The sequence below is a fragment of the Dryobates pubescens genome, chromosome W (assembly GCF_014839835.1).
Source record: "Dryobates pubescens isolate bDryPub1 chromosome W, bDryPub1.pri, whole genome shotgun sequence".
Classification (NCBI taxonomy): Eukaryota; Metazoa; Chordata; class Aves; order Piciformes; family Picidae; genus Dryobates; species Dryobates pubescens.
The window spans coordinates 2,332,617-2,353,575 of record NC_071656.1 but is presented as its reverse complement, the minus strand read 5'-3'; the positions used below and the strand labels follow the sequence as shown (position 1 = coordinate 2,353,575).

Genomic DNA, 20,959 nt, shown 5'->3' with positions numbered 1-20,959 from the left:
AAAACACCAGGGAAAGATTTACAGCTGCCGCCGCCGCCTGAACGCAGCCCGGCTCGGGCGGTGCCGCCGCCGCCGCTTGAACGCGGCCCGGCCCGGCCCCCGCCGTCTCTGTCGCCGCGATGCAGAGTCCGAGTCACCTCCAGCAGTCGCTTGCCCGCTCGCCGCGGGTGTCCGCTCCCCGCAGCGGCCGTGGGCCGACCACGCTCTGCTTGCCGCTGCCCCTCCTCTGCTCCCTGCCGCTCCGCAGAGAACGAGGAGAAGGCAGGTCTCGCCTTCTTAGGCTACTCGAGCATTCTTAAGCTACCCTGGGCAGAAAGTCACAGAAAGAACCACCCCTCGCTGTTCCCAAACAACAGGAGGGAATTCCATGCCATCAGCCACGCACCAGCTATCCTTCTGCAGTCTACAGGAGTTCACACAGTCGCCCCGGTAACACAAAACCTGAGCCCCAACTTTCCAAACCCAAACCGACGCCCAGAACTAAATTTAAACTCTCCATCTTTTGCAATCCGAGCTGCAGTTGGCCCCACGTTGGGCGCCAAAATGTAATGGGTTGGGGCAGATCCCCTCCCCACCACAGGCAGAAATAACGACTCAGGCAAACGGATTGCAAAAGTGATGAAAGTTTAAATAGAAAGCAGTGAATGTTACAGAAAACCCAAAGCGCAGTGACAAAGAAAGATCCCATCCCCACCTGAGGGTGCATGCAAAACCCCCAGGGCTCCTTCTTCCCCCTCCCTCTGCTGGGCTAGTCTCAGCTGGCCAGGCCTGAGACTGCCCATCCCCCTGTGGCCTTGGGCCCAATCAGGCCCATGGCCGGGAGATCTCTCCCCCAGTTACCAAGTCTCGGAGAGGGAAGGAAAGAGGAAGTGCCAGACTCCGCACTGGATCTTATAGTGGTGCAAAGAATTATGGTAGGAAATACACAATTTCCTGTGTCCATCCCTCTGGGCTGGACTTCTGGACACAGGAAGTGAATGCCCCCATGGGGGCACCCAGCTCAAACTACAACAACCTTGTATTTTGGGAATTGATTTTCTGAGAGAAGGGCGTTTCAAAGACCCTAAAGGTTACAAATGGGCTTTTGGAGTAGCTTCTGTAGAAATTGATGGACAAAAGCTGAAGCTGTCTGCTAGACCTGAGCTTTCTGATGAATCTGCAGTTGTGGGACAACACAAGATTCAGGACATTAAGTTGCTGGTTGCTTCTCAGACTGTGCATCACAGACAATACAGAACCAACCGTGACTCTTTGTTGCCCATTCAGAATCTGATTCGTCAGTTGGAGAGTCAGAAAGTCATCAGCAAAACTCATTCACCTTTCAACAGTCCAGTGTGGCCTGTGCGAAAGCCGAATGGAGACTGGCGTCTGACAGTGGACTACCGAGCCCTGAATGAAGTAACGCCGCCTATGAGTGCAGCAGTACCAGACATGATGGAACTCCAATATGAGCTGGAATCCAAGGAGGCCAAATGGTATGCTACCATTGCTAATGCCTTCTTCTCTATTCCCATAGCAGAGGAATGCAGGCCTCAGTTTGCTTTCACCTGGAGAGGAATCCAGTACACTTTCAACAGACTGCCAATGGGCTGGATCCACAGCTCCAGCATCTGTAATGCAGTAATCCATGATGCTCTGGAGGAAGGTGGTGCTCCAGAACACATCCAGTTCATCGATGATATCATTGTCTGGGGTAAAACTGCTGAGGAAGTCTTCGAGAAAGGCAACAAAATCATGGACATTCTTCTGAATTCAGGTTTTGCCATCAAGAGAGACAAGGTGAAAAGTCCTACCACAGAGATCCAGTTTCTGGGAGTGCAGTGGCAGGATGGACGCAGACACATTCCAGTGGATGTGGTAAATAGAGTCTCTACTATGGCAAATCCCACGAACAAGCAAGAAACTCTACGTTTCTGGCGGATAGTGGGATTTTGGAGACTACACATCCCTGGATACAGTCAGATTGTGAGAGCTCTGTATGATGTGACTCGAAAGAGGAACAGTTTCCACTGGGGACCTGAACAACAAGCAGCCTTTGACCAGATAAAGCAAGAAGTAGTTCAAGCAGTGGGTCTGGGACCTGTCCGAGATGGTCCAGACATTAAGAACATTTTGTACACGGCTGCAGGTGACAATGGTCCAACCTGGTGCTTGTAGGAAAAAGCTCCAGGTGAGACACGTGGACGACCTCTCAGCTTCTGGAGTCGAGGGTACAGAGGTTCAGAGGCTAATTACACTCCAACAGAGAAAGAGATTCTAGCTGCCTATGAAGGAGTGAAAGCAGCTTCTGAAGTAATTGGAACTGAATCACAACTTCTCTTAGCTCCCAGATTGCCAGTTTTGAATTGGATGTTCAAAGGCAAAGGTTCCACACCACATCATGCCACAGATTCCACCTGGTCTAAGTGGATGGCTCTGATAACACAGAGAGCTCGAATGGGAAATCTTGAAAGACCTGGTCTGGTGGAGGTGATCTCAAGTTGGCCTGAAGATACCAACTGTACTAAACCTCCAGAGGAGAGAGTAACTTGTGCTGAGGAAGCTCCTCCTTACAATGACCTTTCTGATGATGAAAAGAAATATGCTTTGTTCACAGACGGTTCCTGTCGTCTCATCGGGAACAAGCGAAGGTGGAAGTCTGCCGTGTGGAGTCCAACACACCGCGTTGCAGAGGCGAAGGATGGAGAAGGAGAGTCCAGACAGTTTGCAGAGGTAAAAGCTGTCCAGCTAGCTCTTGACGTAGCTGAACGTGAGAGGTGGCCAAAGCTTTATCTCTACACCGACTCATGGATGGTAGCCAATGCTCTATGGGGTTGGCTAAAGAACTGGAAAAAGAATGGTTGGCAGAGGAAAGGAAAACCCATCTGGGCAGCTGAACTGTGGCAAGACATTGCTGATCGAGTAGAGAGAATTCCAGTGCTCTCATTCCTAAGAGCAAAGCTACTGAGGAACAGCAGCACAACCATCAGGCAGATTTAGCTGCAAGAGTTTCTCAAGTAGACAAGGACTCTGATCTTGATCTCGACTGGAAACACCGAGGTGAGATATTCTTAGCTCGGTGGGCTCATGATTCATCAGGACATCAAGGCAGAGATGCAACATACTAGTGGGCTCGTGACAGATCCATAGACATTTCCATGGATGCCATCACCCAAGTCATCCATGACTGTGACATTTGCGCTGCTATTAAGGAGGCAAAGCGAATTAAGCCCTTGTGGTATGGTGACAGATGGTCCAAGTACAGGTATGGTGAAGCCTGGCATATTGGCTACATCACTCTACCACGTTCTCGTTCTGGTAAGCAATACATGCTTACTATGGTAGAGGCAAACACTGGATGGCTGGAAACTTATGCAGTTCCACATGCAACTGCACGCAACACCATTCTCGGTCTGGAGAGACAGATCCTGTGGAGACACGGAGCTCCAGAGAGGATTGAGTCAGACAATGGAACTCATTTCAGGAACAACCTTGTAAAGAGCTGGGCAAAAGAGCACGGTATTGAGTGGATATTCCACATTCCATACTATGCACCAGCTGCAGGGAAGATCGAATGCTACAACGGTTTGTTGAAGACCTCTCTCAAAGCCATGGGATGTGGATCTTTGAAAAACTGGGAGGAGCATTTAGCACAAGCGACCTGGCTGGTGAATAGTAGAGGTTCAGTGAACCGAGCTGGACCGGCACATTCAGATCTGCTACGGAGAGTAGAAGGTGATAGAGTTCCTGTTGTTAGAGAAAAGAATCTGTTAGGTAAAACTGTTTGGGTATTTTCGCCCTCAGGAGAGGCTAAACCTGTCCGAGGGGTGGTTTCAGCTGAAGGTCCGGGTCACACTTATTGGGTAATGCAAGAGAATGGTGAAATTCTGTGTATTCCACAAGGAAATATAACTTTAGCTGAGGGAGTTTAATTCCAGACTGTTGTACAGCTACATCGCGTCCAAAGGAAGAATCCCTGAGGAAATCTACAGTGCACGAACCCTGAGAACCCTGAGAGCCCTGAGTCAACTGAGAGTCCCTGTTTCCCTGTTCCCTTTTCTTCGCTTCGTCTGCGGAGAGACAAACTGTTTTCCGTTATTCTTATTTTCTGATTTTCCTTGGACTTCTGAATCATCTACATCTGAGTATAGCCGGAACGGACTATGAACTTTACTTACGAACTGCAAATATTGTTCTGGATTGGATAGACAGTACGAACAGCCAATGAAATTGTTTAGAAAGTGGTGGACTGTGACCGTTTGAGGATGTGCATTTAAGGAACAGACAGTACTGGGACACTGGCTAAATGTTTTCGGTACTAGAACCAAAACATTCTGATATTCTAAACGAATTTCATTGGTGGATAGCCAAAATGCAACTTTAAATTGTAGAGCAGTTAGAATTTTTTGGAGTTTGGTTTGGGAGTTTGGGAGTTTGGGTTTCAGCCTGTTCTCCCTGCCTGCTTCTCTGCGAGCTAGCTGGAGTTGGCCTTGAGATAAGCAAAAACTAATCCTGCATGGGTGTTTGAAAGCTTTATAATGATTCTTTTCCTTAATAACTTGCCTTTCTTTCTCTCTAACCCCTTTTTGGGGAAAAAGGGAGGTAGTGGGGGAAGAGAGGGGGTTACAGGGAGGGAATCCCTCCTCGGGGAGGGATTTTTGTTGTGTAATTTCTCTTTGCTGTATATTTCTGTGTATATATTGTAAATACCTGTATATATTGTGTTATATATAACCTGCTTTCCATGTATGCTTGTAAATAGAGTCTGCTTTTTCTCCGACTGAGTTTAGCTGTGGTTTCTCACTCTGTGGGGGAGAGAGAGCTAGGCCCTCTCTCTACCTACCACAACCCGTAAATACCAAATACTTACTATTCATTATGCTTACTAGGAAAACTTAGCAAAACTCTAAATAACAAATCTCTGAGAGACATTACAATCAGAAATTATGAAATTAGCACTGTTGCTTTAAATCAGAACAGAGCTTTGGTAGACTAGAATCTTACCAGAAAAAGGGAGGAGGGGCGTGTTGGCTAGCAAGATGTGCCCTAATTGCAATTGTTTCTGTACTAGGGTCTTGCAGTCTGTCATGTCTCAGCGGCCACTGTTCCACCCATACTGGATTATCTGTTTTCCATTTTAATTTGAGGGTTGGTTGCTGACCCATAGTTGCTACAGAAAAGGATCAGTAACAAGTTTTGCTCCTAGCTGACTGAAGGCATCTCTGCCCAATAGAGCAACTGGAAGGGTTAACACATATGGTCTTGTGGTCGTTTGAGGCTGTGCCTTTAAGAACAAACACTGCTGGAACACACTGGCTAATGTTTTTGGTACTAGAACCAAAACATTCTGATATTCTAAACGAATTTCATTGGTTGATAAACAAAAATTCAGCTTTAGATTGTGAAGCGGTTGGAAAATTTTTTCCTCAGTTCAGTTCGGTTTGGGAGTTGGGGGAGTTTGGTGTTTCAGCCTGTTCTCCCTGCCTGCTTCTTCTGCGAACTGCTGGACTTGGCCTTCAGATAAGCAAACACTAATCCTGCATGGGCTTTTGAAGCTTGCTAACAACTCTTTTCCTTAGTAACTTGCCTTTCTCTCTCTCTAACCCCTTTTTGGGGAAAAAGGGAGGTAAGGGGGGGAGAGAGGGGGTTCCAAAGAGGGGATCCCTCCCTGAGGGAGGGATTTTTGTTGTGTTATTTGTCTTTGCTGTGTATTTCTGTGTATATATTGTAAATACCTGTATATATTGTGTTATATATAACCTGCTTTCCATATATGCTTGTAAATATATAGCTTTTGCTCTTCGACTGAGTTAGCTGTGGTTTCTTACTCTGTGGAGGAGGGAGAGCTAAGCCCTCTCTCAACCTTCCACATTTATTGGCGCCCAACGTGGGGCTTGGTGACAAATTAGTTTGATTTATTGCTTGCTTAAGTCGAACGAGCAAACATGAAGGTGTTTTGGCTTTTTGAGCGTCTGCTCTTCTCGGTCTTTGGCGTATTGATCTACAAGTATTGCCTGGGTATGATTATCGATAAGATAGGTAAATATATAATGCAAAAATTATATTTGTGGTTTAAGTACAAGATTCGGCTTCTGTATGATCAGTGCCTGGAATTCTTTTATGTTAAAAAGTACAGGAATGTTACATCTAGCACACTCCCTATTGAGATAAAAGAGTTTAAGATTCCGCTCGGTGAAAGGGTAATTTTAAGTGAGGGCTGGGATCCAAAGCTGATTTTCTTGATGTGTGTAGTCCTGCTGATGATGATAATTAATGTGTATTTGTTGGTAGCACTGTACCGGGAGAAAAAAGTGTCCAAGGCATGTTTTGTTATAAAACGGAGGGTTAAGAGACGAAAACGCCACCCTAGCTCTGTTTCAGGAACATCCAGTGAGGATGATAATGGAGAATCTGTGTCAGTTAAAGATAAAGCTAAAAAGTCAATCGGCAAGGCAGCTCTGAATAGCAATGGTGATGATTCTGGCAAGCAGCCAGGGGCTACAGTAGCCCCAAACATGGCGGCTCCCGTGTCCCAGGCAGCCACCATTAACGAGGCAAAGTCATTTCCTCCTTCTTCCATGGCAGGAGCGGAAGCGTCCTCCAAAGCAACTAATCTGTCTCAAAGCTTATCAGCTTCTGATAATAAGGCAGCTGGAAACCCAAACACAGCTCCAGTAAAGCAAGTAGCAGTTTTAACAACAAGGAAGGGTAAGACTAAAGCTGATTCAGGAGCTGACGGGGATGCACAGCAGGGTTCTTCTGCTGGGGAGGAAGAAAAAATTTGTCTTAAAAATATAGCTGAGTTATTGAGATCATCAGAGGATCGAGATGCATCTCTTGGTAGGACAGCAGCTAGTGGTGGTGCTTCTCAGCTTAAAGGGATCTTTGAGAGGTTGTTGGGACCACAAGTTGAGGAACAGGAGGCAGAGGAGCAAGAACAAGATGACATAACCGACTGCTCTTCACCCCGGGAGGAGCTTAGAAATGTAAGAAAAGACTATCTCAGAGCAGATAAGGAGCCAGTTCTCGCTTGGCTTGGTAGATGCTATGATACAGGTGCTCCAGCTCTAATGGTTGGAGACAAGTCAGCAGCCCAGCTAGGAACTCTCTCAAAGGATAATGGAATAGATAGACATCTAGGCAAGGCTCTCGGTAAGGTTAATCTGTGGATACGCCTTCTAATGGCGGTTCTCATGAGATACCCTTCCCAAGATGATCTTCCATGGAATCCTAAGCCCTGGACTACCATAGATGAGGGAATCAAGCGTCTGAGAGAATTTGCTGTTAGAGAGGTACTCTATGGTGAACATGAATCTCTGAATCCTGATGATGTTCCTGTAGGAAATGGTCTTACTAAAAAGCTCATCAAGCTTGCTCCTTCCAATTATGCAAACATTCTGGCAAGCAGAATTGTAGCAAGAAATTATGGTGGAGCTCCTCTTACGGTTGGCCAATTCACTGATCAATTGAGACAATTGGATGATAGCATGACACGTGTTTCTTTGGTTTCAGCCATTGAAACTCTGTCTGGAAAACTGGAGAATTGCATGAAAGAGCTGAAGGATGAATTTAAAAACACCATCTCCCAATTGGCACAAAGGGATGATTCCAATTCTTCCTCCAGGTGGGTACAGGTTTCATCTGTGAGGAATAGACATCCTCCAAGGAGGTCATTCCAAAACAGATCAAACCAAAACAGACCACCAAGGCAGTCACGTAGGACTATTTGGATTACCCTGCGTGATCAGTTTGGTGAGAACATGAACAGGTGGGATGGTCAACCAACTTCTAATCTTTTCAGGAGACTGAGAGAACTGCAAAGTGGCAGAACCCGAGGTAGCAATACCAGAAGGGTAGCTGTTACTTCTACAGTTCCCCAGGACAACTCTAGTAGCTCCAACAGTGGCTCCAGTTCTAACACTGCACAGTGTGCTCGTTGCACCTGTGGACATGTTCCCCATAACTAGGGGTGCCCTGCCTCCCGCCAGGGGGAGGAGAGGGGTAATACAGATAACAGAATCTATTGGGATGTGTACATCCAGTGGCCTGGCACTTCACACTTTCAGAAGTACAGGGCCTTGGTTGACACAGGAGCTCAGTGCACCATATTGCCATCAAATTATCAGGGATCAGAGTCCATAACTATTCTGGGAGTCACTGGTGGATCTCAAGAGTTAAGTAAAGTGGAGGTTAATATAAGCTTAACTGGTAAACAATGGAAAAAGCATACAGTTGTGACCGGACCTGATGCACCTTGTATTTTGGGAATTGATTTTCTGAGAGAAGGGCGTTTCAAAGACCCTAAAGGTTACAAATGGGCTTTTGGAGTAGCTTCTGTAGAAATTGATGGACAAAAGCTGAAGCTGTCTGCTAGACCTGAACTCTCTGATGAATCTGCAGTTGTGGGACAACACAAGATTCAGGACATTAAGTTGCCGGTTGCTTCTCAGACTGTGCATCACAGACAATACAGAACCAACCGTGACTCTTTGTTGCCCATTCAGAATCTGATTCGTCAGTTGGAGAGTCAGAAAGTCATCAGCAAAACTCATTCACCTTTCAACAGTCCAGTGTGGCCTGTGCGAAAGCCGAATGGAGACTGGCGTCTGACAGTGGACTACCGAGCCCTGAATGAAGTAACTCCGCCTATGAATGCAGCAGTACCAGACATGATGGAACTCCAGTATGAGCTGGAATCCAAAGAGGCCAAATGGTATGCTACCATAGACATTGCTAATGCATTCTTCTCTATTCCCATAGCAGAGGAATGCAGGCCTCAGTTTGCTTTCACCTGGAGAGGAATCCAGTACACTTTCAACAGACTGCCAATGGGCTGGATCCACAGCTCCAGCATCTGTCATGCAGTAATCCATGATGCTCTGGAGGAAGGTGGTGCTCCAGAACACATCCAGTTCATCGATGATATCATCGTCTGGGGTAAAACTGCTGAGGAAGTCTTCGAGAAAGGTAACAAAATCATGGACATTCTCCTGAATGCAGGTTTTGCCATCAAGAGAGACAAAGTGAAAGGTCCTACCACAGAGATCCAGTTTCTGGGAGTGCAGTGGCAGGATGGACGCCGACACATTCCAGTGGATGTGGTAAATAGAGTCTCTACCATGGCAAATCCCACGAACAAGCAAGAAACTCTACGTTTCTTGGGGATAGTGGGATTTTGGAGACTACACATTCCTGGATACAGCCAGATTGTGAAACCTCTGTATGATGTGACTCGAAAGAGGAACAGTTTCCACTGGGGACCTGAACAACAAGCAGCCTTTGACCAGATAAAGCAAGAAGTAGTCCAAGCAGTGGGTCTGGGACCTGTGCGAGATGGTCCAGACATTAAGAACATTTTGTACACGGCTGCAGGTGACAATGGTCCAACCTGGTGCTTGTGGCAAAAGCTCCAGGTGAGACACGTGGACGACCTCTTGGTTTCTGGAGTCGAGGTTACAGAGGTTCAGAGGCTAATTACACTCCAACAGAGAAAGAGATTCTAGCTGCCTATGAAGGAGTGAAAGCAGCTTCTGAAGTAATTGGAACTGAGTCACAACTTCTCTTAGCTCCCAGATTGCCAGTTTTGAATTGGATGTTCAAAGGCAAAGGTTCCACACCACATCATGCCACAGATTCCACCTGGTCTAAGTGGATGGCCCTGATAACACAGAGAGCTCGAATGGGAAATCTTGAAAGACCTGGTCTGGTGGAGGTGATCTCAAGTTGGCCTGAAGATACCAACTGTGCTAAACCTCCAGAGGAGAGAGTAACTCGTGCTGAGGAAGCTCCTCCTTACAATGACCTTTCTGATGATGAAAAGAAGTATGCTTTGTTCACAGACGGTTCCTGTCGTCTCGTCGGGAACAAGCGAAGGTGGAAGTCTGCCGTGTGGAGTCCAACACGCCGAGTTGCAGAGGCGAAGGATGGAGAAGGAGAATCCAGTCAGTTTGCAGAGGTAAAAGCTGTCCAGCTAGCTCTCGACGTGGCTGAACGTGAGAGATGGCCAAAGCTTTATCTCTACACCGACTCATGGATGGTAGCCAATGCTCTATGGGGTTGGCTAAAGAACTGGAAAAAGAATGGCTGGCAGAGGAAAGGAAAACCCATCTGGGCAGCTGAACTGTGGCAAGACATTGCTGATCGAATCGAGAGAATTCCAGTGAAAGTGAGACACATTGATGCTCACATTCCCAAGAGCAAAGCTACTGAGGAACAGCAGCACAACCATCAGGCAGATCTAGCTGCAAGAGTTTCTCAAGTAGACAAGGACTCTGAACTTGATCTCGACTGGAAACACCGAGGTGAGATATTCTTAGCTCGGTGGGCTCACGATTCGTCAGGACATCAAGGCAGAGATGCAACATACCAATGGGCTCGTGACAGATCCATAGACATTTCCATGGATGCCATCACACAAGTCATCCATGACTGTGACATTTGTGCTGCTATTAAGCAGGCAAAGAGAATTAAGCCCTTGTGGTATGGTGACAGATGGTCCAAATACAGGTATGGTGAAGCTTGGCAGATTGACTACATCACTCTACCACGTTCTCGTTCTGGTAAGCAGTACGTGCTTACTATGGTAGAGGCAAACACTGGATGGCTGGAAACTTACGCAGTCCCACATGCAACTGCACGCAACACCATTCTCGGTCTGGAGAGACAGATCCTGTGGAGACACGGAACTCCAGAGAGGATTGAGTCAGACAACGGAACTCACTTCAAGAACAACCTTGTAAAGAGCTGGGCAAAAGAGCACGGTATTGAGTGGATTTTCCATATTCCTTACTATGCACCAGCTGCAGGGAAGATTGAACGCTACAACGGTTTGTTGAAGACCACTCTCAAAGCCATGGGAGGTGGATCTTTGAAAACTGGGAGAAACATTTAGCACAAGCAACCTGGCTGGTGAACAGTAGAGGTTCAGTGAACCGAGCTGGACCTGCACATTCTGATCTGCTACAGAAAGTAGAAGGTGATAGAGTTCCTGTTGTTAGGGAAAAGAATCTGTTAGGTAAAACTGTTTGGGTATTTTCGCCCTCAGGAGAGGCTAAACCTGTCCGAGGGGTGGTTTCAGCAGAAGGTCCGGGTCACACTTATTGGGTAATGCAAGAGAATGGTGAAATTCAGTGTATTCCACAAAGAGATTTAACTTTAGCTGAGAGAGTTTAATTTCAGAATGTTGTACAGCTACAGCGCGTCCAAAGGAAAGAGTCCCTGAGGAATCTACGGTGCATGAACCTAGAGAACCCTGAGAGCCCTGAGTCAACTGAGAGTCCCTGAGTCCCTGTTTCCCTTTTTCTTCGCTTCGTCTGCGGAGAGACAAACTGTTTTCCATTTTCTTGATTTTGGATTTTCTTGGACTTCTGAATCATCTACATCTGAGTATAGCCGGAATGGACGATGAACTTAACTTACGAACTGTAAATATTGTTCTGGATTGGATGGACAGTACGAACAGCCAATGAAATTGTTTAGAAAGGGGTGGACTGTGGTCGTTTGAGGCTGTGCCTTTAAGAACAAACACTGCTGGAACACACTGGCTAATGTTTTTGGTACTAGAACCAAAACATTCTGATATTCTAAACGAATTTCATTGGTTGATAAACAAAAATTCAGCTTTAGATTGTGAAGCGGTTGGAAAATTTTTTCCTCAGTTCAGTTCGGTTTGGGAGTTGGGGGAGTTTGGTGTTTCAGCCTGTTCTCCCTGCCTGCTTCTTCTGCGAACTGCTGGACTTGGCCTTCAGATAAGCAAACACTAATCCTGCATGGGCTTTTGAAGCTTGCTAACAACTCTTTTCCTTAGTAACTTGCCTTTCTCTCTCTCTAACCCCTTTTTGGGGAAAAAGGGAGGTAAGGGGGGGAGAGAGGGGGTTCCAAAGAGGGGATCCCTCCCTGAGGGAGGGATTTTTGTTGTGTTATTTGTCTTTGCTGTGTATTTCTGTGTATATATTGTAAATACCTGTATATATTGTGTTATATATAACCTGCTTTCCATATATGCTTGTAAATATATAGCTTTTGCTCTTCGACTGAGTTAGCTGTGGTTTCTTACTCTGTGGAGGAGGGAGAGCTAAGCCCTCTCTCAACCTTCCACAGGTCTTACAGTGATTGATTTGCAATCTTGAAAAGCTAATTGCACTGGCTCTTTGCTGACCCAGGTTGTTTGCATACCTTCTAAACCTATGACTCCAGAATTTGCCATGAGCAATGGCCACTGACCATTCCATTTATGGCGAGGTACAATAGTGACATTGTCTCCAATATCCACAATCATTGGAAGTTGTATAGTTTGTCCACAAGGGCATCTGATTACAATCTCTTCTGGTTTTCCCTTTTGGATTTCTAGAGCCAATAAGATATTAGGTATACCGGTGGAACCAAAGCCTCCTTGTCCTCAAATCTGGTTAGAAGCCTTAGGCACTCAGGACTCAAATAGTATTAGCTGAGCAATTTTGGTCCCAACAGGAATGCTAGCAGGAGGTGTGATGGTATAGAGCATAATTTTTATAACCCACTCATAATCAGAATCTATTAAACTGGTGTGACCGTTTGAGGCTGTGCCTTTAAGAAAGGGACAGTGCTGGGACACTCTGGCTGAATGTTTTGGTATCAAAATGAAAACATTCAGATATTCTAAACTAATTTCATTGGTAGATTGGTAGAGTGCAACTTTAAGTTTTAGTGCAGGGGGAATTTTTCTGAGTTCCAGCTTGTTCTGCTTTTCCAGCCTGTCTGCTTCTCAGCAAACTAGCCGGAGCTAGTGATAAATTAGTTTGATTTATTGCTTGCCTGAGTCGGACTAGCAAACATGAAGGTGTTTTGGATTTTTAAGCAATTGCTCTTTTCAATTTTTAGTGTATTGATCTACAAATATTGTCTGGGTTTGATTATCGATCAAATAGGTAAATATATAATGCAAAAATTATATTTATGGTTTAAATATAAGATTCAGCTTCTATATGATCGGTGCCTAGAATTCTTTTGGCTTCGAAGATACAGAAATGTGACTTCGAGCACTCTCCCAATTGAGATAAGGGAGTTTAAGATTCCAGTCAGTGAAAGAGTAATTTTAAGTGATGGCTGGGATCCAAAGCTGATTTTCTCGATGTGTGTAATCCTGCTATTGGTGATAATTAATGTGTGCTTGTTAGTAACACTGTATCGGGAGAGAAAAGTATCTAAGGCCTGTTTCATTGTAAAGCGTAGATCAAAGAGAAAGAAGCACAACTCTGGCTCTGTACCAGAGACTTCTAGTGATGAGGAGAGTGGAGAATCTGTATCAGTTAAAGATAAAGCTAAAAAGTCTATCGGAAAGGCTGCTTTGAACGGTGCTGTTGCTGATTCTGGCAAGCAGCCAGGGGCTGCGGCAGCTCCCAACAATGAAATTGTTTAGAAGGGGTGGACTGTGATCGTTTTAGGCTGTGCCTTTAAGAATGGGACAGTGCTGGGACACTCTGGCTGAATATTTTGTAAACAAAGATGGATCTAAATGAATCTCATTGGTAGATTGGTAGAATGCAGCTTTTAGTGCAGTGGGAATTTTTTCTCAGTTCCTCTTTGTTCTTCCCTTTCCACCTTGTCTGCTTCTGGGCATCTAGCCAGAATGACCTTGGATAACAGATAAGCACTAATCCTGCATGTGCTCGGAGGCCTACTAAGATTTTTCTTCCTTAATAACTGCCTTTTCTTTCTCTAACCCTTTTTGGGAAAAAAGGGAGGTAGGGGGAGAGAGGGGGTGCAGGGGAGAACCCTCATCTGTCCAGAGGGGGGGGGAGTTTTGTTCCTGTATCTTTCTTTGCTGTATATTTCTGTATATATATTGTAAATACTGTATATATTGTGTATATATATACCCTGCATTTTCACATGCTTGCAAATATAGCATTTATTTGCTTTTCCGCACTGAGCTAGCTGTGGGTTTTTATTTCTTCTTAGTGGGGGAGGGAAAGCTGGGCCTTCTCTCAACCCTCCACACTTCCTGCTGAAATGGACTTATACGATTATGTGAAAGGAGGTTGTAGAGAGGTGCGTGTTGGTCTGTTACAAGTCACAACTGATAGGAGAAGAGGAAATGACCTCAAGTTATGCCAGGGGAGGTTTAGGTCAGACATTAGGAAAAACTTCTCTATAGAAAGGGTTATCAAAGACTGGAACAGGTTTGTGGAAGCTATGTCCAGTTCTGGGCTCCTCAGTTTAGGAAGGATGTTGACTTGCTGGAGCATGTCCAGAGAAGAGCAACAAAGTTGGTGAGGGGCTTGGAATACAAGCCCTACGAGGAGAGGCTGAGGGAGCTGGGGTTGCTTATCCTGGAGAAGAGGAGACTCAGGGGTGACCTTATTGCTCTCTACAACTACCTGAAAGAGGGTTGTAGACAGGCAGAGGTTGGTCTCTTCTCCCAGGCAACCAGTACCAGAACAAGAGGTCACAGTCTCATGCTGTGCCAGGGGAGGTTTAGGCTGGAGGTTAAGAGGAAGTTTTACACAGAGAGAGTGATTGCCCATTGGAATGGGCTACCCGAGGAGGTGGTGGAGTCACCATCACTGGAGGTGTTCAGGAGGAGACTTGACAGGGTGCTTTGTTGCATGGTTTAGTTGATTAGGTGGTGTCGGATGATAGGTTGGACACGATCTTGAAGGTGTCTTCCAACCTGGTTTATTCTAGTCTATTCTATTCTGTTCTATTCTATTCTATGTTGCCATAGAACATTATCTCAAACAGACTGCTTCTCTGCTCCCCTTTCTTTTTATTCAAGCAACCATGACAATCTGCTCCTAGACCAGGATGTTATGGCTTAGACACTGCTTGGGTGCCTACACCTGTGCAAACTCAAGGCAGTTACTGTCATCTTCCAAACTGAGCCTGCACAAGCAAATGTGGGGGTGCTCACTGTTTTGCAACCACGATAATGCTGTGCGCAGACACACTGTAAGGGACCAGAAAGATATATATGGTTCAATATCATTGGGAGAATCATTTGGGATAATTGTTTGGTATATAGGAGTTTGGCACTTGGTTCCTTGGGGTCAAATAAGGGGCTTTGAACTCAGGAGTCCCCCTGGTGGACCCTGGTGACTCCCTGGTGGTGAAGGTGGCAGAAACACCTGGAGACAGGGGCAGGTTTGAAAGACCTGGAGATGGCTTTAGGTGCATGCTCTGCTGACCAATCAGGGCAGATGGCTGCTGCTTGGCAGCAAGGTGTGAAACTATAAAAGACTGCTTAGAGAACAGCTTAGGAGACTGCCTGGGGGCTGCTTGGGAAACTGCTTGAGGGGCTGTTTGGGGGGGCTGCATGGGGAACTGCTTGGGAGCTGTCTGCTAGGAGAAGGGGTGGTTACTACCTGCCTGCCTGCCTTGAGAAGCCACTGCCTGATGTACCTGCACTGCCAGCCTGCCTGTACCTGCCTGCGTTGCCTGCCTCCCTGCCCTGGCATGCACCTGACAGGAAGAAAAGCTGTTGCAGAGAGGGACAGACAACTGCCATCCCATCTGACCCGGCTCCTGCCCCCGTTTGCGTCATTACTGCTCAACCACTGCATTTTAGGCACTTAACTCCATTTGAGCCTTAATTCTGTTCCCGAGAATGTAAAGTTAGTCACATTAAAGGTTCAATTGGGCATTAATCAGGATTCAACCTCAGCTGCACCCAGTACGAGCTGGAATGCAAGGGGGTTTAACTTCTGCCAAATCATCCACCATTGGACCATGACACACACCCCAAGAATGACTCAGCTAAACTGGGGTCCCAATGCACCTGATGCCATCACATGAGCAGTGAGTGATCTGCTCTGCTGTGGGACTACCTTTACTAATCACCCCTAAGTGGGGAATGAAGGGGAATTCAGGAATAAAAGGCAGCACCATGAACTGTTGGTGTTCACCCACAACCAAGAAGCATACTGGACATCACTGGAACCCGGAGTGGTAATCCTTTTCTCCTCTTGCCTCTGAATTTACCTGACTCTTCACTCTCACTGTCTCTGGCATGTTCTAGCTTGCCTGCTTTAAGAACCACCGTATGATCAAAGTGTTCTGCACAAACTTGTAATTAATAAAATGACAACCATTCCAGACATTTCAGTGTCAGTTTGCCTCTCCTTACTCCTTAGGTATCACTGGTGTGTATTTGGTTTGGCTGAGCTGGAGTTAATTCTCCCCAGAGTATCTTTCTAGTGCTGGGCTGCTCCCCATCAATCTTGAAAGGTCCTGGAAAACAGGCAAGGTACCTGAGGACTGGAGGAAAGCCAGTGTCACTCCAGTCTTCAAAAAGGGCAAGAAGGAAGACCCAGGAAACTACAGGTCTGTCAGCCTCACCTCCATCCCTGGAAAGATGATAGAACAGCTTATTCTAGTCATCATCTCAAAAAATGTGGAGGAAATGAAGGTTATCCAAAATAGTCACCTTGAATTCACCAAGGGGAAATCATGTCTGACTAATCTGGTAGCTTTCTACAAGGGAATGACTGAATGGAAATATGAAGGAAGGGCAATGGACATTATCTACCTTGACCTCATCAAGGCTTTCGACAGCATCTCCCACAGCTTCCTCATAGGCAAGCTTATGAGGTGTGGGTTAGATGAACAGATAGTGGGGTGGATCAAAAACTGGCTGAAAGGTAGAGCTCAGAGGGTTGTGGTCAATAGCACAGAGTCTAGTTGTAGGTCTGTAACAAGTGGTGTTCCCCAAGGGTCAGTACTTGGTCCAGCCCTGTGCAATATATTCAACAAGTTCAACAAGGGCAAGTGTAGAGTCCTGCACCTGGGGAGGAATAACCCCATGGATCAGTACAAGTTAGGGGCTGACTTGCTGCAAAACAGCTCTGTGGAAAAAGGCTTGGGAGTCCTGGTGGATAACAGGATGAGCATGAGCCAGTAATGTGCCCTTGTAGCCAAGGAGGCCAATGGCATCCTGCAGCACATCAAGAAGAGTGTGGCCATCAGGTCAACAGAGGTTCTCCTCCCCCTCTACTCTGCCCTAGTGAGGCCTCATCTAGAGTATTGTGTCCAATTGTGGAGTCCCCAGTTCAAGAAGCACAGAGAACTGCTTGAGAGGATACAGCAAAGGGCTAAAACGATGATTAGGGGACTAGAACATCTCTCTTCTGAAGAAAGGCTGAGGGACTTGGGGCTTTTTAGCCTAGAGAAGAGAAGACTGAGGGGGGATCTTATCAATACTTAAAGGGTGTACTCCACCAGACAAGTGGTGGAGTCTCCATCTCTGGAGGCATTCAAAACTCATGGTGACGCCATCTTGTGCAACCTGCTCTAGGTGAACCTGCTGTGGCAGGAGGGGTTAGACTAGATGATCTCCAGAGGTCCCTTCCAACCCCTATCATTCTGTGATTCTGTATTCTGTAGTGCTAGAGGAGATATCCACACTGCAGACTGTGTTAGACCCATACTGGAATAATAGTTAGATATTTCCTGAAGGAACCATGGCACACAGAGAACCCATTCCAGTGCAGTTTTTCTGACAGGATTGTCTCCCCTGGAAGCATTCATGCTGGAACATATTTTCCTGACAGGAACTGTTACCTTTAGAGAACTCACACTAGATCAGGAGGAAAGTAAGTACAAGAGGGAAGGAGCAACAGAGAGCAACCATTATGTATGGACTGTAAACTCCCATGCACCATTCTGGAGGTAGTGTGTGTTAGAGGAGTCTGGAGTGAAGTTGAGCATGGGAAAGAGGGAGGAAAGGTGTTATTTTAATGTTTCTCTTCCTGTTTATTACCATCTGAATCTATTTTAATTGGCAATAAATTAATTTTCTATTTACTATTGAGTATAAAAGGAAAATAATGATAAGTTCTAAATGATCCATTGAAGAGATAATGGACTTAAGCAAGTAAACGATTCTTTGGCTCTGGCTGATGCTTCTCCTAGCTTTACTGACCTCGACTACATTGCTTTGTTGTGACTGGTATTAATAACAACTCTGCTCTTTCTCTTGTCCCTTTTGTGTACAGGGGGGTAAGGAGGGGGCAGGGAAGGGGAGAAGCTGTTGCAGCTCCCCTGGTTTTTGGCCAGGAGGGTTCTTGTGCTGTTTATTAATTGTAAATACCTGTAAATAGTGTAAATAGAATAGAATAGAATTAACCATGTTGAAAAAGACTTTTGAGATATCAAGTCCAACCTATCACCCAACACCATCTTATCAACTACTATATATTTTGTACATATTCATTGCATTTCATTGTAGATTGTAGTTTTGCTTGTAAATACATCTTCATTTGCTTCCAACTAGGCTGGGCTGGCAAATTTGACGTTAGGGGGAATTTTAAACCTACCACAGCAACCTTCCAAGCCAAACCATTCTATGATTCTATGAATTAAACTAGGCTAAATTAACATAAAATTGATTTGAACACTTAAATGCCTGAAAAACATGTAACTTAGCATTATGACTTAATATGCCCCATAAAATCTTTATACTAAAAAATATACAACCTATTTAGATATTTAAATAAGTGTATATCAACATGATACAGAAAAATCTAGCCACCCTCAAGTACAAAAGGCAACCCACCTCTGACAGTCTTCCCATCATACACTCCTTTTTCTGAGCGGTTGAAAAAGAACAAGAGAAATTAAATTTTAACTCTACCTGTCTCTAGACAAATAAATTCTTATCTTTGCCTTGTAAGGAGATAGACAAGACTGAATAGCGAATAGTTGGTGGAAGGTATTAGAGTAGCTTTGCATCAGGTGTTGTGTTTGGGAAATAGGTAATGCTAATTCAAATGTTAATCACAGAAGATATCTCTGCCAGACAAATTGCTTTGGATTGATGCATGTTGTATATCATAATGGTAGAACTTCATACTCAAAAGATAAATAGTAGCATTTTAATAAATTTTACCATTTAGCGTATTTTAGAGTTCACCCACCAGAGATGCAGCCAGATGCAACATCTAGCTGTTAGATACTAAGGTCAACCATGTCTAAGCTATTACTTCTATCTACTCACATTTACTCATAGCAGCATTTAGCTGCTACTATTTAAAAATGCAGTAGAGATAAAAATACATGCTATGAATGTAAAGGATAAGTAAGTACCCTTCACACAAATAGTAGCTGCCTTATAGAAGTACTTCAGTATGGTTTTTATTAAAAATAAAATTTAAAAAAAAAAGGTGAAAATCCTTAAAACAATTAAAGTTGTAATAAATTCTAGAGTACATGTGCCTTGGCTTACAACCTCTTGTCTCTGAAATATAAATTACAGAATTGTACTAACAAGATAATTTCAATCAGAGGAACATTAAAAATTATGTTTAGAACTTTACCAATGGTGCATTCTCTTCACTGTCCTCCCAAAAGAATTACAGTCTGACTCTACACACATATACTGAATACTACTCCCCATGATTTTCAAGAGCAAAATAACTGGAACAATACAGATACATTTCTAGAATGGTATTTTCAGTTATTGAGAACTATCAGAAAGATATTATAAACTTACTTGTGGGAAGTTCTTTTCTTCATCATGCTTGCAGAGACTCCTGCATGACCTACAATATAAATGATGGAATTATTGAACAATAAAGTGTTTATACACAATGTCAAAAAGCTATCTTACAGAAAAGTTATCTTTTTCAAGTGAAAAAAAATGTAAACATGATTGATCAATGATCTCCTACAATGGAGGCTCTGAGGAGACAGGCAAAGACTATGTACTAATGAAGCTAATTGAAGAAGGATAGTGACTGATGACAACTGTTACAAAAAGCTGAACTTAACACAAAGGAGACAGGAGGTAGTCTTTGTTCTAGATAAATGGCTACAACAGCCATCAAATAGCTGTGTAACTGCCCTTGAGTTGATAACAACAATAAGCAGCAAATATATATCTTCCTTAGTTAGTGAGGACAAAATGAGTGGATGCAGACACAGCTCTGCCAAATTTGAGTATAAAATCTCAGTATAGAGCCAAAACTGAGTATAAAGACTTAATATGGCATATACAGTATAAAAACTGTACAACTAACAGAAAGAACTTTGAAGAGAGAAACAAGCCTGAGCTATTTTCAACTTGCATATTCCTTCTCAATGACTGGAGATGCCCAGTATTGTGATGGAGACTAATAATGAGAATCGCATTTGTATTGTAATTCAACTGTATATTGTAACGGCTATACTATGCTAAATGTAACTTGTACTGTGATTTAAGTAAATTGCCGTATCATTCTGCTAAATCAAAGCCCTGTGTAATGTCAAATAACTTTAAAAAAATCAACTTAGTATTAAACATTAAACCCTCTACATATGGAACACCTAAAAGAACCCTGTCAGAGAGTATTGGACACATGCATGTTATCAATAAACAACTCCCTCATGTATCTGTAGAAGCATATTCAGAATTTCATTTATGGATGTTTAAGATTTGCACTAACGGAGAAATACAAATACTTAACTGAGGTTTCTCTATAGATTCAAACAAATTATTTTAAATTATATGCATGTTCCAAGCATACATTTGGTGTATGTATTTTGAAAATTACTTTTCATAATAGCAGTACTGTCACACACTGAAGGTGCAATTAACCTTAAAAGTTCTCATAAATATTTTAATCTTTGGATTTTCAGATGGAAAAATAAAGAGGACATATATTGAGTGACAGAAATTACAGAAGTATATAGAACTTCCCTTTGAACATGTTGTGGTAGGTTGAGAGAGGGCCTAGCTCTCCCTCCCCCACAGAGAAAGAAACCACAGCTAAACTCAGTCGGAGAAGCAGACTATATTTACAAGCATATATAGAAAGCAGGTTATATATAACACAATATATACAGGTATTTACAATATATATTGTGGTGGGTTGAAAAGGAAAGGCCCTGCTTTCCCTCCCCCACTGAGAAAGAAACCGCGGCTAAAACCCAGTCGGAGAAATGAGAGTATATTTTACAAGGAAACAGATTATATGTAACACAACAAATACAGGTATTTAACAATATATACAGGAATATACAGCAAATA

General features: G+C 44.2%; 1 protein-coding gene across 1 annotated transcript in view; it reads right to left on the bottom strand.

Moving 5' to 3' along the window:
* LOC104298250 (spindlin-Z) overlaps positions 1-20,959 on the bottom strand; it is a 224,577-nt gene that overhangs the window by 9,778 nt on the left and 193,840 nt on the right. Inside the window, exon 3 of the mRNA XM_054177721.1 lies at positions 19,445-19,493. Within this exon, the coding sequence (XP_054033696.1) occupies positions 19,445-19,493 (49 nt within the window). The remainder of the gene's footprint in view (positions 1-19,444; positions 19,494-20,959) is intronic.